The sequence below is a fragment of the Ictalurus punctatus genome, chromosome 19 (assembly GCF_001660625.3).
Source record: "Ictalurus punctatus breed USDA103 chromosome 19, Coco_2.0, whole genome shotgun sequence".
Taxonomy (NCBI): Eukaryota; Metazoa; Chordata; class Actinopteri; order Siluriformes; family Ictaluridae; genus Ictalurus; species Ictalurus punctatus.
Genome location: NC_030434.2, coordinates 22,807,589 through 22,825,584, shown reverse-complemented (window position 1 = coordinate 22,825,584; position 17,996 = coordinate 22,807,589). Strand labels below are relative to the sequence as shown.

The 17,996-nt window shown below is 39.0% G+C and overlaps 1 protein-coding gene across 1 annotated transcript; it reads left to right on the top strand.

The window, feature by feature from the left end:
* The first annotated feature begins 2,967 nt into the window (after positions 1-2,967).
* On the top strand, positions 2,968-17,118 carry smo (smoothened, frizzled class receptor). The gene is made up of 12 exons (XM_017494278.3): positions 2,968-3,681; positions 8,873-9,081; positions 9,251-9,460; positions 9,998-10,170; positions 10,263-10,482; positions 10,576-10,699; positions 10,787-10,879; positions 11,653-11,761; positions 11,872-12,057; positions 12,359-12,507; positions 12,661-12,795; positions 13,406-17,118. Exons 1-12 carry the CDS (start codon positions 3,375-3,377, stop codon positions 14,014-14,016), a joined length of 2,526 nt encoding a protein of 841 aa, XP_017349767.1. The 5' UTR covers positions 2,968-3,374; the 3' UTR covers positions 14,017-17,118.
* Positions 17,119-17,996: the final 878 nt, after the last annotated feature.

Genomic DNA, 17,996 nt, shown 5'->3' with positions numbered 1-17,996 from the left:
ACATTGTGTGTGAGAGATGGTGCATAATAAATAACTGCAAGCTGTTCATCGGGAGCCATTTTCCTGCTCACCTGTGTTCCCTACCCATTTACAGTAGACACAGGTTTTGGCAGGGTCCCCCCCCCCCAAAAAAAAAACAAAAACAAAAAAAACACAGGCCTGGTCTATAATAAACACGCCTTGTCTTCTCTAAGTCATAAGCACAGGCATGACGTGTTTATCTTGGCCAAGAAGCAATCCCCTCTGCGTCATAGGATGACATGATACTGGGCTATCCTTTCCTGTGTTCGTTTATTGGGAATAAATATAGATTGTGTGTGTGTGTGTGTGTGTGTGTGTGTGTGTGTGTGTGTGTGTGTGTGTGTGTGTGTGTGAGAATTCACTGTTTAGAACGACATACTGTATAAAAGACGTGGGATTTAGAAGATATACGCATTCAAAATTTACAGTCTCTCTCTCTACCACCAATACGGATCGGAATTATAGAGAGCTAGGGAGGTGCTGGGCCTCATGTTTTGTGTGTGTGTGTGTGTGTGTGTGTGTGTGTGTGTGTGTGTGTGTGTGGTCCCCTCTCTGACTCACTCTATAGTAGCCATGTTTCACAGGCCTTTTAAGGAGGTCCTATTCTGGACAGACAACACTGTAGACCAACCACAACCTGATTCAACCTCGCTGCTGCTTTACGTCTGAATGATATAATCCCATCTACTTGGAGTTTGTTAATATTACCGCCTACTTGATTAACATTCAATCGTTTTTGGGAGCACCAAAACACATGGATGAAACTAGGAGGTTTTTCAACCGTGGGATGTGATTAACATTGTGATTAACCGAGAAACAAAATCATCCAAATTTTAACAATACTAGAAGTTATACTGGAAGGCGTAAAGGTCAAAATGTATATTATGAGCAGACTTAAGAAGAAAAAAAAAATGTTGACTCAGACTTTGGCGTGTTTGACTGCAATACTATGATATTATTAATGACATTATCAAGTATCGTTGTATGTAAAAGGTTTATTCCAGGTACTGATCCCGTACTGAGTATTACTGAGTTGCAGGACACAACAGCATCACATCTGCAATGTTTTGAGATTCAGCACGTGTATCAAACGTGATCAGGTATCAGCTTATAGTCAGAACTCTGTCAGACACCTGTATTGTATGTATCGGTAAGAGTTAATAACTATCCAGTTTTCCCACAACTCATTTTCTTTCAGCATCGTAGTTACATTTTATAGATTTAAAAAAAAAAAAAAAAAAAAAGGTTTGATGATGCATCTATCATCTGAATTATCATCTTACTGTTAACACCATCATTACTGTTATTGTTACGAGACTTGATGTGAACCTGAGGTAAAGATAATAAGCAACAAAGTCTCTGAAATTTGCAAAAGAATGTGTCTAGGAGAAAATCCTACAAATGCTAAAAGTGCATTTTAAAAGCGCATTTTCCTCCAAGATATACAAATTACACGCAGTGCTATGTAAATACTAGCAATAACTATATAACTAACCAACCAAATGGAGCTACAAATCGTATTAGCTAGTCACAACACTCGGCAAGTGTTTCATTCTTACACACACTGAAGAAAATTCAATTCAATTCAATTCAATTTTATTTGTATAGCGCTTTTTACAATAGACATTGTCTCAAAGCAGCTTTACAGAAATATCAACACGGTATACAGATATTAAAGGTGCAAATTTATCCCAACTGAGCAAGACACTGAGTGGCGACGGTGGCGAGGAAAAACTCCCTAAGATGTTTTAAGAGGAAGAAACCTTGAGAGGAACCCGACTCAGAAAGGAACCCATCCTCATCTGGGTAACAACAGATATTGTGAAAGAGTTCATTATGGATTTATATGAAGTCTGTATGGCGTTAAGAGCAGCCGTAGTCCCAGCAGTCTGGAATTAAAGAAGATTTGAGCTCCATCCAGAGAAAATCTGCTACGAGGTTTCAGAAAATCATCTGTAGAAATGTTTCTATAGCATCCATTCATTTTCCATACCGCTTATCCTACACAGAGTCACAGGGAGCCTGGAGCCTATCGCAGGGAACTCGGGGAACGAGGCAAAGGGACACCCTGGACGGGGTGCCAACCCATCCCAAGGCACAATAATACACATTCACACACCCATTCACACACTATGGACAATTTGGAAATGGCAATCAGCCTACAACGCATGTCTTTGGACTGGTGGAGGAAACCGGAGTACCTGGAGGAAACCCCTGAAGCACAGGGAGAACATGGAGAACACAGGGAGGTGGGATTTGAGTCCCTAACCCACCAAACCCCCCCCCCCCCCCCCCCCAGTTTCTCTAGCAGGTGATATTCATTTGTTCATAGTTAAAGTTTAAGACAAGTGATGAAGTTTAATCTGTAAAAGGCACAGCACTATTGTTTTAGACACCTCAGACAGTAAACTGAGCTCAAGACTGAGACACAGCTATGATTGCAGCTATGTAATAGAATTAAGATTCTCAATACACAAAGGATGGACGATTAAAAAAAACAACAACAAAAAAACAACAACACTTGTGCTCTTTTTGATATGGCATATGGAGAGCAGAAGTGTATGTGTGTGTGTGTGTGTGTGTGGTACTGGACTGCACACACACTGGCATTATTGGAGGATGGACTGAATGTTCCGACTTGACTACAACACACACACACACACACACACACACACACACTTAGAGGGGGATGGGAGAAGAAGCTTGGCTTTTTAGGAACTGCGGGTCAAATTTGGAGAAATGTGCAGAAATGTTTGCGCGGATGAAGAAGCTACACATGAGTCCAATCTAACATGATCTTTTCATGGAATAAGATTTAGTCTGTGTTGAAACTTCTTTCTTTTTTTTTTTCCTCATCTTTTTTTTTTTTTTTTTTGCTGGCAAAAATCTGGGGGGCTGAACCAGCAGCCTGGGGATCGAGTTACACTCTCCGAGGCCAGTTTATTCCCACCTCCATCTGAAAAGTGGGGGATGGTGATGAAGCCATTCTGTACTTTCTTTTCTTTCTTTTTTTAAGCGTCTTGAGGATTACAGTTTTTTTTTATTTTTATTTTTTTATTTCAAGTCAAACAATCCGAGGTTCATACAATTCTTTATTTGGTTTTACGCACTGAAATGAAGGCCATGCGTAACTTCTGCGTCGGAGTGGAAAGTTTTAACTGAGGAATAGAATAAAGAAGGAGAGACGAAGAAACTCTCTCTCTCTCTCTCTCTCTCTCTCTCACACACACACACACACACACACACACACACACACACATCCGCTATTATGTGACCGATTCTTCAATTATGACTTCAGATTGGTTCTGGGAAACACTTTCTGTCGCAGGACGCATGGACTGGCACGGATACAAATGAACCCAAAAGTCCAGATTGTTGTAGTATTGTTGTTGTCGCTGTGTAAAATGTCCTCCAGCTCCATCGTTGGTCGATTTGGGATGCTTTGGGTTTGGGTCAGCACTGTGATGGTGAGCCAGGCCGTGATGTTACACAAAAACGAGAGCATGTTCAACGACTTTTGCAAGAAAACGACGACGTGTGAAGTGTTGAAGTACAATACGTGTCTGGGTTCGCCTCTGCCGTACACGCACACGTCTCTGGTGCTGGCTGAAGACTCCGAGACACAAGAAGAAGCTTTTGAGAAGTTGGCCATGTGGTCTGGTAAGATGTTATTAAACACACACACACACACACACACACACACACACACACACAGGAAACAATTAAACTTTGGGATAAAAAAAAAAAAAGTGAAAACGATGTATTACAGCTAGTTTATTATTATTATTATTAATAATAATAAGATTAATAATAATACTATGCCTACTACTACTAATGCCCTACTAATGCCTACTACTAATACTAGTGGTGAGGAAAAGCTAAAAATAGATGTATGTAGATGCATTTTTTTTTTTTACTTTGAATGCAAAAACAAAACGCACAGGTATGTGTCAAAACATTAAAGTTGTATATATTATAAACAAAGGATTCCTAGAAATTCCTAGAAGTTGTTGATTTGCTTTCAAGAATTTAGAAAGCTTGAACAAACTACACCATCAAACCCAGTGTTGGTGTTTACGTCACATTTTACTTTGTAGCCCTCTGTACATGTTTTTATTTATCTGTTTGTTTGTTTGTTTGTTTGTTTTGCAGTTCAGATTTTTTCAGTCTTTGCTGGTTTAAAAAAAAAAAGATAATACATTTCAAAAGACTGACTTATTTCATTCTCGATTCATCCTTCAATTTGAAGCTGTGAAACACAAAACAGCTAGAATTACAGCCGTTCATTTGCATTAAATAAATGAGTAATGAGGAAGATTTCCTGGTGCTGAAGCTCTCTGTAATTAACATTAGCACCCATTAATGATCCATTCCTGCTTTTTCCCCCCTCCTCCTCATTCACACCTGAATCTCAAAGTGCTCAGGGTTTGTTGTGTGCATGTTTGTGATTCTTCAGGCCCATTTTCCCCTCACTTGTGAGAAACACTTCAGCTCTATATCTACAGTATGTAGAAACAGCACAAAACTCTACAGAACGTGTGAGTTCACGGTTTGACTGCCGATGACGTGTAGAAATGTGGTGATTATTATAACCTCTGCATTTATTGTTTTGTACAGCTGATGAAAGAAAGGTCTCAACAAAGCGTTTAAAAAAAAACCCAACAACAACACAATCTCTTTCTCTTCCTTCTTTTCTCTATACTACAAATCATATTTATTTTTAATAAATATTATTTCAAAGAAATAAATGTGTATGGTCCACTGAATAGGTCCAGGGTTCAATCTTGAGTTCAGATTACTGACTGCATGGTGTTTTGCATGTTTTTTGCTCTGTCTGAGTGGGTTCCCTCTGGGTTCTCTGGTTTCCACCTCTCTCACCTCTCAGAAGCATGCGGTTAGGTCTACTTGCTATGCCAGATTAGCCCATAGGTAGGGTTGCACATTTAATTGAATATTGATCTCGATTACGATTTTGACTGCCCAGGATTACATGGACATTATCGACTGTGATATTGACGTTTAAAATCCGTCCTCCGCTCATAGAAAACTCCGCTGCAGATCAAATCAACCGCTCCCTAAACTTACAGCCAATCACCATAGAGTGGTGCAGGGATGACATCATTTTGTAATGCCTAAACCCGGAAACGAGTTAGCATTTTAGCCCTTCCGGTTCCGTCGTCCCGAAGTCAGTGTTTTTTTTTTTTTAATGGGATTTTGGTTAAAAGCCTGAAATAAGGTCGGTGGTGAACACAAGCCACAAATATTTTCACGTTTTATTCTATAACATAAAATACACCAGTAATACCCCACTCATAATATACACCAGTAATACACCACTCATAAAATACACCAGTAATACCCCACTCATAATATACACCAGTAATACCCCACTCATAAAATACACCAGTAATACACCACTCATAAAATACACCAGTAATACCCCACTCATAATATACACCAGTAATACACCACTCATAATATACACCAGTAATACCCCACTCATAAAATACACCAGTAATACCCCACTCATAATATACACCAGTAATACCCCACTCATAATATACACCAGTAATACCCCACTCATAAAATACACCAGTAATACACCACTCATAAAATACACCAGTAATACCCCACTCATAATATACACCAGTAATACCCCACTCATAATATACACCAGTAATACCCCACTCATAAAATACACCAGTAATACACCAGTAATACCCCACTCATAAAATACACCAGTAATACCCCACTCATAAAATACACCAGTAATACACCACTCATAATATACACCAGTAATACCCCACTCATAAAATACACCAGTAATACCCCACTCATAAAATACACCAGTAATACCCCACTCATAAAATACACCAGTAATACCCCACTCATAAAATACACCAATAATACCCCACTCATAATATACACCAGTAATACCCCACTCATAATATACACCAGTAATACCCCACTCATAATATACACCAGTAATACCCCACTCATAATTTTTTAACAAACTTTTACGTGTACTGAAAAAGGCGGTTGCTAACTGTCACGTAATGAGGGTTTAGGACGGATGCAAGTGCAGATAAGAGCGTTATTGAAGAGAGGCAGACAAATCCAAAACATGAGACAATAGCTTGGTCAAAAACAGGTGAAAGGTCAGGCGATCGGGAAACGGCATAAACAAGGCTAAACAAGAATCCAACAACGAGGTCGAGAATAGGATCAAAACTATGAACAAAGGCTTAGTACATGGAAAACTCACGCAATACTTCGCGTCGAACAAAGGGACACGAGGGGTTTAAATGACAAACGTAATTAAAGGTGAACAAGAACAGCTGAGACTAATGATGACACATAAAGGAACGACCGATGACAATACAGGGGCGGAGACAGGAAAGAAATCATAATAAATGCACATGTAGAAAGTAAACAAAGTCAGTGTCACTAAAAGAGCGCGCTGCGAGCTCCAGTGCTTACGCGAGGGGAAATCGTGACACTAAAATATTGCTAAACAGGTCTACAGACGTTCTTGGGGACATTAAACTTCATCACGCCGAACAGGAAAAAACTTTGCAGATTAAACTGGTTCAGGTTTGCTGTGCACAATTCCCCTAAAAAACTGTGGATGAAGATGGATCCACGAGTAAATCCGTACTACGGAAAACGTTTTTAAATCAAGTTTGGAGAAGTTATCGGAAGCGTGGTGATGGTGATGTTGAAGTCGAGCGACCGTGGTGTAGTTCGTTTATAGCGTACGGTTAGCTGTTTATTTCTGAGGATTGTATTCAGGCTTCAAACTCCATAAAAGTGGTGTTCATTTGTGAAAATGATCTTGATGGACAAAACGTGTTCGTATTGTAAACTTTTCTTGATCACAGAGATTCGTTTTCTTGCAATAATCCAAAAGTCTATGTGAAAATCCGATTGTGTTTTTGTCGGGGGAACCGGTGTGACGCTAACCTCCTGTTTCCGGTACAGAATGACGTCATCCCTGCGTCACCGCTCTATTGGGTGATCTGTCTGCGTCTCTCCTCCTGTAAACACTGTTATTGCCTTTTCTGCATTCGCCTGAATTGTTTTCATCTGGTTGCATATTGTTATATTTGATGCATATTTTCATTTGGCTGACGGCGTATTTATTTTTACTCATCCTATATTTCGGGTACAATTTTATTTATATTTTGCGTTAATGAGATGATGCACGTTACGGCTCAGTCTAGTCTGATGCACAGATTTGTACATTAGCAGGAATGTAGCACAACATGGAGGTGAAAGCAGCGGTCTGTTTATTTAAATGTGAAAGTGCGATAAAAATATGTCGTCCCTAAAATCAATGAATAATCGGGATAAATAATCGTGATTATCATAAGATTCAGACCGATTTTGTATGCTTATGTTGCATACTCTGAGCCTCTTTTGTTAGCAACGAGCTAGCCAGCTAACTGTGAAGAGTGATGTATATTTAATTCCTCATAACAGTGGACTGTGTAGCCAGTGTTATACTTTTTAACAAGTGAATATATCTGTATGTTGATTGGTTTAAAGCTAATACTAGTATATACAGTATAGTATATTTTTTAAAAAAAAAGAAGTGCTAGTTTGTTTACTGTTGATGACGTGAGCAGCCATGTTGTTTCGACGTCACTTGCTGAACTCGGGGTTGAGGAGACTGTACCATGTTCCAGAGTAGGACTTCCAAGTTAGGGGCGTTTTCTTGGTTTTTTCCTAGATGAAAGTCAGAAATTCATTTAACCTTTAGTTGAATGCAGCAATTAAGGGCAAGTTCCCCACAGCAGCATGCAATTCATGGAGCAGCCAGACACCTTGCTATAATTGTTCATCAGATTTTGGACTCATGAAAGAGAAAGTGCTTGGATTTGACTGTCTGAATACCTGCAATTTGTTAGATTGTTTGTTGGTTTGACAAAGAGTGCTTCAGAGCCGATTCCTGCTTGAAACGCTATATTGGTATCAGGTCAGATTTAACAGTGTTATCTGAAGTCTGCGAAGTTGACTGACACAGTAGCAGATTTTGCATTGAACACAGGACCCAAATTATTGTTTACTAATGTGCAGCATTTCATCTCTTAGGCTCTGTCTTATTGTTAGGATCTCTCACCCCCCAGTCTGTGCCCTGACACCTGACACAAAACCTGAAAATCTCTTTTGCAAAAACCATCTTGACTGCTAGCTTGACTGTATAGAGTAAAAAAATTCATGAGCTCTGCATTAGCATTAGCATAAGGGGCAGCTGTGGCTCAGGTAGTAGAGCGGGTTGTCCACTAATCGTAGGGTTGGCGGTTCGATTCCCGGCCCACGTGACTCCACATACCATGGGCAAGACACTGAACCCCAAATTGCTCCTGATGGCAAGCTAGCACCTTGCATGGCAGCTCTGCTACCAGTGTGTGTGAGTTAAAGGGTGAGAACTGCTAAGGTTAAAAGAAAGTGCTATATAAGTGTAGACCATTTACCAAGCCATAGTTCATAATTTACTTCCAAGTGCACAATGCAAAAGAGATTTTCACATTAATCATATAGGGAAAGCTGATTCTGTAAGATATAAGTAGGATTGTGAGATATATATATATATATAAAATTTTGACCATAATGTCTTTTTAAAGCTGACTAACACTGTATTTGATGTTTTGCATAACCTGCCAACAGAAGCTCTGAGAAAGTCAGCTCAGAATTGCTTTAGTATTGGGTATTGGCTTAATAATAAAAAATGTAATTAAATTTAATCACTAAAAAAAATGAGTTTCAAATTTCTGGGTAGCACTAGACAGATACACATAATATTTGAATGAAATCTAAATGTTCACCTCTGACATGTTTTCTTCTTCAGGTTTGAGAAATGCTCCTCGCTGCTGGGCGGTCATTCAGCCTTTACTGTGTGCTGTTTACATGCCCAAGTGTGAGAACGGCAAAGTGGAGCTGCCCAGCCAGACCCTTTGCCAGGCGACCCGCCGACCCTGCAGCATAGTGGAACAGGAGCGAGGGTGGCCCAACTTCCTGAAGTGTGAGAACACGGACAAGTTTCCTCTCGGTTGTCAGGTATAACTCTTCCCTATGTTGGTTTTGCTTACGTTTGTGTTTGGTTGACGTTTGCTCGAGATATTACTACAGCAGGATGGCTGTATGAATGGCAGGATGTTTGGGGTTGATTCTACCTTTGAGTGACTGACTCAAATGAATAGTATGCTTAAAGTGTGTATTTTTCTAGAACGAGGTGCAGAAACTCAAATTCAATACATCAGGACAATGTGAAGCTCCTCTGGTAAAAACCGACATCCAGGCCAGCTGGTACAAGGACGTGGAGGGCTGCGGCATTCAGTGTGACAATCCCCTCTTCACGGAGGAGGAACACTCCGACATGCACGACTACATCGCCATCTTCGGTTCAATCACCCTGCTTTGCACTTTCTTTACATTAGTAAGTGAACATGACTACTGTGTGGGGTCAAATATGGAGAAATGTTTAGATAAATTATGATAAACTGGTAATAAGTACTTTTATTATTATACTCGTTGCTATCCCACTTTGTAAATCTCTACTTGTCACCCATAGAAGGTGTATAGAGTACTTACTTGCCAAAATAACACTATAGGCAGTGATGACGGCAAAGAGTCGTCATTCTACGTTGTTTTTGAAGCAGTCATGTGAAGAGAACAACAAAAAACATACTTTTAGAAAGTAATAGATGTATTGAAACAGTCTTGAAGCAGTGTGGGTGCTGATTTGGGGATATATTTATTAGGCAGCAAGTGAACAATCAGTTCTCGAAGTTGACGTGTTAGAAGCAGGAAAAATGGCCAAGTGGTCCAAGGAAAGACAGGCAGTGTACTGGTGACAGGGTCATGGGTGCTCAAGGCTCATTGATGCATGTGGTGAGCAAATGCATTGGTAGCCCTGTACAGTGAATAAAATTTTTTGACAATGTGTCACGTCTTTTTTTGCTCTTTTCCACAGGCGACGTTTCTTGCCGATTGGAAAAATTCCAATCGCTACCCGGCTGTAATCCTCTTCTATGTCAATGCCTGCTTCTTCGTGGGTAGCATTGGGTGGCTCGCTCAGTTCATGGACGGTGCGCGCAAAGAGATCGTGTGCAAAAGCGACAACACCATGCGGCTTGGAGAGCCCTCGTAAGAACACTTCCGAAGGAGCATTTCAAAGAATGTTATGAATGTACTTGACAGCACCCAGAAAATCAATTCTTTCTTTCTCCTCTCTCTAGATCGACAGAGACGCTTTCGTGTGTTATCATTTTCATCATCGTCTACTACTCTTTGATGTCAGGGGTCATCTGGTTTGTTATGCTCACCTACGCCTGGCACACATCTTTCAAAGCCCTGGGCACTACGCACCAACCTCTGTCTGGAAAGACGTCATACTTCCACCTGGTCACATGGTCCATCCCGTTTATCCTCACAGTGGCTATACTGGCCATTGCACAGGTGAGGCCGCTTGTTCTTCTTGTTTTTTTTGGGACATTTTTGGTGCTGCACTGGATGCTGCAGTAGTCATAAACTCTGCTGAACATCATACAGGTCGATGGAGACTCTGTTAGTGGAATCTGCTTTGTTGGCTACAAAAACTACAGATACCGCGCTGGGTTTGTTCTTGCTCCAATCGGCGTGGTACTCACTGTTGGTGGCTATTTCCTTGTAAGAGGTAAGACGATAACAGAAAGACAGCAGTCTTTTATTGCTTGATTCATTTTTTATACCTGAAGTTGATTCAATTTTCCCAATTTTGCAGGTGTCATGACACTATTTTCTATCAAAAGTAACCATCCAGGACTGCTGAGTGAAAAAGCAGCAAGCAAAATCAACGAGACCATGCTGAGACTTGGTACAGTTTTCTTTTGCATAGTATTTATTTATTTTTCCCTAGAGATGCATCAATACCATTTTTTCCCCCAGACTGAACCAGACATGAATCATGTTTCGGGTACTCGTCGTTACCGAAACCAACACCCAAAATGAGTAACCTGCTTAGTATTAATCAATCATTTCATTTAGCCCTTGTTTTTCTTTCCATCGTGGCCATGAAAAGCGCCCGAGTGTGTTCATGCACTTAGGCTACTGGTCTTGTTCTTTATAATATAAGCAACTTGATTTTAAAATGAAGTGCATTAGCTAGCTGCATTAGTTACCTTGGATGGGGTTGGGTTGCAGGTATTTGTTTTCATCGTGTCGATTGCGACCGACCTTTAAGAACAACATACTGGCTAAGCACTGCTTGTGTTATCTGTAGACATTTTTTCCCCCTGATGAGCCCCTCTTGTTGAGTTTTATGTTTAAGGTATTTTATCAGGGTGTGTGTATTGTAGGAAGAGGCTGTAGTTCCTCCTCTTCACATTTTCTGAGCACAGTTTGCAGTCTGCATAGCTTTGCTCGCCATCTTTAATTGTGAAATGCACCCAGATCGTTGTCATTTTGTGTAGTCTGTACTTACGTGCGACACCATACACTAGGCTTATGTCTCGTGGTATTACCTGGTATTGGATGATGGTATCAGAGCATTTTTTAAATGCATGCCTAATGGTCAGTTTTGATTTTTATTACAATACAGAGTGCTGCAAAAAATTGTCTACATATCTAAAGACTTTTTCTTCCTACCAGGCATATTTGGTTTTCTTGCATTTGGTTTTGTTTTCATCACTTTTGGATGCCATTTCTACGACTTCTTCAACCAGGCGGAATGGGAAAGGAGCTTTAGGGAATTTGTTCTGTAAGCATTTTTAAAAATATATACTTTTAAATATTTGTTTATCCACCGTTATTATTTAACAGAATATGTTTATACAGTGATTCAGATTGCAAAAATACTGTTTGTTCCAGGTGTGAAGCTAATGTCACTATAGCTCATCAGACCAAGAAACCGATCCCGGAGTGCACCATTAAAAACCGGCCCAGTCTGCTGGTGGAGAAGATCAATCTGTTCTCTATGTTTGGTACCGGCATTGCCATGAGCACATGGGTATGGACCAAAGCCACTATTCTCATTTGGAAGCGCACCTGGTGTAGGTACGTTTATTTACAAGGTGTCTCTTTTGAAATGAGTCCATTGCTCCTTTTCACTGTCTGAATTATAGTGAATCTCCCACGCGTTTCCACTAAGGGGTTTCTGACTGAAAGTCGACAAGAAATGAACATCTCATTCGATCTGTGTTTAAATGCACGTATTTTATAGGCACTTTTGATAAGAAATTGTATAAAATAAAATACTTAGTCCATCATATGCTGCAATAGCTAAACAGAATGTCTTAGCCGCCTAATTATGTATACAATATCCGGTGTCATATTTACGCCTTTCCTGTAATCTAAGGATAATTGGACGCAGTGACGATGAGCCAAAGCGCATCAAGAAGAGCAAGATGATTGCCAAAGCGTTCTCGAAGCGAAAGGAACTCCAAATGGACCCGGAAAAAGAATTGTCCTTCAGCATGCACACGGTGTCCCATGAGGGACCGGTGGGTAAGTATAGCACCTCCTGCTGGATGTGTGGAGAAAAAATTATTTTGATGCTCCAGTTTACTGAGTAGAATTAAGTATTGAGAAATGAAGAAGGGCTATTTAAGAAAATGACGAATGAAATTAAACACTGATGGAATTTGTCGCTTTCCAAAGCGGGTATTAACTTTGAACTGAATGAGCCGTCCATGGAAATGTCCTCTGCATGGGCCCAGCACGTGACAAAGATGGTGGCACGAAGAGGTGCCATTTTACCTCAGGACATCTCAGTTACACCCACTGGGACACCTGGTCAGTACAGTTATCTTGACTCCTCAGAAATGTTCAAAATCATTGATCCAAGCACATAAAGATTGATTTCAGAAAAATAATGGGTGACTAACAATTCTTTTAACTTTCCTGCATTCACAAACCATCTAATTCAACCCTGATCCGCTACAAAGAACAAAGTTTACACGCATATTATGGATGTTTGTTTAAATGTTAACTTAATACTAATACGTTCACCATTATTTCCAAATCCACATTAATGAGCGTAACTTTAAATTACAGCATGTCGCTATGCTTGGATGTAAATATTGGCACCCAACCTTTAGCCTAAATTATGAATATTGCCAGTGAATATAAATGAATGTGTTAGGTGGTATTAGTTGCACTTATATATAGTTTTACATAAAGATGGACTAAACATTGGATAATGCAGGTATAATAAACTAAAATATTTTGTTAACGTTACCTAATGGTTAATGCGCCTCGATATATAAAATAAAATCTAGAATATTAAATAAGATAATCTAAATTTAAAGTGTTGCAAAAGATATACGACCTTTGAAATGTGAGATTAAAATTCGCAGTTCCAACAAAGTGTTAACGTTGCTTACAACTGTACATCTTTGTGCAGTGCCGCCTCCAGAAGAGCGAAACAAATTGTGGATGGTCGAAGCCGATATCTCCCCTGAGATGATGAAACGTAAGAAGAAAAAGAAAAAGAGGAAGAAGGAGGTGCGTTCAGTAGCGCCTGTTGAAGAGGGTGTGAATCCCCGTCACAGAGAGTTCGGTGCCAGCGCTGTCCCTCGCCTCCCCAAGCTCCCGGCGCATCGCAGCCTCGTGGCTAACCTGTGGGAGCGGCAACGGCAGCAAGAGGAGAACGTCCTTCCAGGTTCCTTCCCAGAATTCCGACCTTCCTGTCCCATTCCATACCAGGAGAGATACGGAGGGCTTGGCTATGTTTCATCCAACCAGCCTAGCAGGGAGCTGGGCTGTAACCTCTCCAACCCACTGACGCTAAGCCAGTACGAGGGACGAGGTCAGTTGAAACAACCGGCCTGGCAATCTAATGGACATAATGGAGTGTTCCGCTATTCAGGTCACGAGATGCCTTCGTCAGTGGGTGGTGGCAGGACAGGCTTTACAGCACCTCGATCAGAGGGCAGGAAACCAGTCACAGCACCAATCCACTCTAGAACCAATCTAATGGAGGCAGAACTCATGGATGCTGACTCTGATTTTTGACTTCACCCCGTATTACGTTGCTCTGCTGAGTTTGGTCAAAAAGTGCTGGATACTTTGCACCACAAATTGATAGAAACATTTAAGACAGGGTTCCTGTCACTGTGCCTATGTTGGTATGTGGGGCATGTTTGTATGATGAGCTCAATAACTGGTTGGTGATTTCTTTGTTTCTTTCTTAAATGTTACGATAGATTAGGCACAGACGGGTTCTGACTGAGCGCCACCATAAATAAGGCTGACAATTTTGCCATCACTAATGCTAAGCTATTGAAGTCTCTGACGCACGTTGAGCTTCAAATCCTGAGCTGTGTGTATTGGGTGCATCAAGTGTGCCTGGACATTTGGAGAGATGAAGCTAATGAAGCTGACTCAAACAAATAAGCACCCTCGAGGTACAAGAAACTAGGAACTTCATCCTCAGAAAAGTTACGCTACAGTTGTGAGGTTATAAAATATTGCTAATTTAAAATGATTTGGCATGATAATATTATTAGGAATGAATGACAGGTCATCGTTTGTGTGAACTGCATGGCAGTTTTTCAAATCGGCACACATAAAACAGCTTATTGCAGGGTTGGGTACAGGCCACCTTGGGCAAGTTTTGTTAAAGGAGCATGGCAGGACAAGGTACCACTGGAAAGTTCACAACATGCAACGAAAATGGCTGGTGCATTACATTTACATTTGCTTATTTGACTGATGCTTTTCTCCAAAGAGACTTAGAAATTCAGTTAGTAGCTCAAAGCCTTAACCACTGAGCCACCACTTCCCTGCATGTCTCATAGGTCCTCCTGCGTCAGTTTCAAACTGAGCAGTGTTCAGCACTTTGGAGTTAATGTGCATTGAACCGGATCATAGCACCGTTATATATATTGTGAAAATGCAAACTTTACGTAATGAATTACATCTCAACACCACAAAGAAGATCGGACTGACTGCGCAGTAGCTCCGTTTTATCCGCATGCTACTCTGTTTCTCAGACCTGGCTCATGCAGTTGTGGAACTGATCGAAACAAACGATAGTGTTAGTACTTTGTTACAAAGAGAAAGTGTATTCTTAAATATTTTTATTATCAGTACTTTCATATGAAGTTGCCTGGTGCAATTAAGAACAAGTTTCATTGTAGACGTAGGCAATGTGAATGCGAGGTCATTTTTAATGAACTGACTGTAAAGAAGCTGAAAATGCCATTATCAAAATTGTTTGTGTTTGTTGACGTCTTCAATTCAAAGTGTTTGCTGTACAGTTCTATCAAAAAGGCTATTTTTGTACCTTAGTATGTAATTTCTTTCACTTATATCCTGTGCTTTGGCTCACTTTTGCATTGTATTTTGCAAATTTTCTAATGCCTTGTACTTTTAATTATTGAATGATTTTTGGATTTGAATTTTGCACGTTTCAATTTGAAAATGGCATTGTTTTGATTTGAAATTTCATATGAAGCTTCATAATTTACTCTCAGCGTAATTGACTCTAATTTGTATACCATCATTTGAATGGTTATATAATTGATTAGTACTGAATTTAAAAAATAATCAGATGTACTGAATTCTACATTTTGGCTTCGCAGTGCATGTAAAATTCAAATACATTTGTAAGCAGATTTAATTCTATACAACCCAAAGTGAGCAAATGAGTACAGATTCAGACATTGGCTCTTACTGTTCAATCTTGAAATAAAGTTGTATTGTTGTTTTAGGTAATGCTGGACAATTTACAAGTAAATCAATCTGTATTCAGCTTGATAAATGAGGCCCGTTTTTAAGAGATTACAACGCCTCATGATGGACCTAAATTTCATCAGATGTGTCTAAAATCTGAGGTTGTGCTTCAAATTCAAAATTGAATTGTGTACATCTGAGAATTTCACTTTCATTCAATTGAAAATCAGTTGGTTTTAATTAAAAACCCAAAACGTCACATGTACTTTCAAAATAAAACATTAAAATCTAAACAAGAGGTACAAAATTCAAATCCTGGTGGCACCAATGTCTTTTTATATGTAATATAGAAAGAATTGTAGTATATTCTCCTGTCCTTACTAACCTCCTGTCCATGCAACAATGTACTGTGCAGTATTTTTCATATCAACAAAATTCAGTTTACAAGATATGGTCAATAGTCAAGCTTCTGAAAGATGACATTTCATTGCTGCAATACTTTTACCTTTCCTGTGATCACTAAAATAAGCTCTTTGGACAAGGAACACGTTAAAAACTTTTTTTTTGCTACAAAATGCTGACTTTTTATAGGTATACATTGTTGCTATTTGTATACATATCTATAAGAGATATACATACAGGTAAACAAAAACAGTTGTATAGGTTTTTATGAATGACATGGTGAATAAAGTAAGGTATATTCATGTAAAAAAAAATTAATTAATTAAGCCTTACATTCCACCAAATCTTAGAGAAATATTACCGAACAGTAGAAAGTATGAGAAGACATATTCCACATTTTACTACCTGATGAAACACAAATAATGGGAACATGTAGTGGTTTCTCTTAGACCTTGATGCTTGTGTAATTGTTATTAGTGGTATTATCTGTCTTCTAAATGGATTGATATCAAGATGTAAACTATCTGAATGGTTTAACGGGTGATGTGACTGGTTTTAGATGTATTTGTTGGTTTTGTAATGGGATTCAGTGTTTCACATCTGTGATATTAACCTCTGTAATTTTCCTGAATTTCAGGTTTTCTGCAGAGAACATGGTGGTTGTCAAGAGAGAAATGGCAAATATTCCATTAAGAGACAAAAATGGGTTAATTACAAAAAATGTGTTCTGTAACTGAATCAAGAATGCAGACCATTAGACCAGTTTCCAATAAGAAGTGAAGTGATATTTCAGTTTTTTTTCCCAGCAGGCTCAGTGCTTAAGATGTTTTTATTCACCTACAGATTGTGAGACCATCCATGTGGGACATATAGCTTATAAATTCTCTGATTTGTAAAATAGTGATTTCTTTTTAAAGCTTCCCTACATGGTATAGTCTTATGTTAAGTTATGGTTTTCAGCTTATACTTCGAAATGATCTTAAAGCTGTATTTTGTGCATTCGTTTATAACAATAAACAAATTATATTTGACACTGTATTTGCACAGTGAGTGGATGTAATTTTATGATTTTAGTCACTTTGTTACATTTTTTTTTTTTTTTTTTTAAATATCTGGTCATGTTATCCTTCTAACTAAAAAATACAGTGGGAATTCTAAACATTTATAAACTTATCTTAAAAATACTGTCAGATTAGCATTCTTAACTGTCAGATTAGCACTGTTTTGCTGATGTTAGCAAAGAAGATTATGAGATTTTATTGAGAAGTTAAAAAGCCTCTTCGAATACAGGATACGAAATGCTAACCATACATGCTTCACCTAGCAGTGAAGATTATGAACATGTGTTATTTACTTCGGGATCATATTTAAGGTTAGCTCATGTAGCTTCACTAGGATCAGCAGTAAATATTAGCTATGAAGATTTATACGTATGACTTATAACTATGACCAGAGTTGGTCATTTAAAACCAGTTGGCTAGTGTTAACAGTGAAGATTATGAAGCATTTGTGAATATGAATGAAACAACCTCATAAATTGTGTCAGGCTAGATAATATTACCTAGCTGGTTAATGTTAGCAGTAAAATTAATACACAATTATGAATATCACTTAAACTTCTCAACAATCTCTCAGAGTAGGTCATTTAAGATAGTCTAACCTAAGCAAGCTAGTCTTCACAGTGAAGAAATCCTGTCAGGTGAAATAATGTTGGATAGTTAGCTAGCTTTGACAGTGAATATTGTAAAATTTTATGACTTAAAAATCCTCTGAGAAATCCAGACAGGTTAGAAAATGCTAGCTAGCTGGGCAATGTTAAGAGTAAAGATTATACATATTTTAAAAATGAAAAATGAAAGAAATCTTGTCAGTAGGTCATTTATGCTAGCTAGTGTTAGCAGTGAAGAAATCCTGTC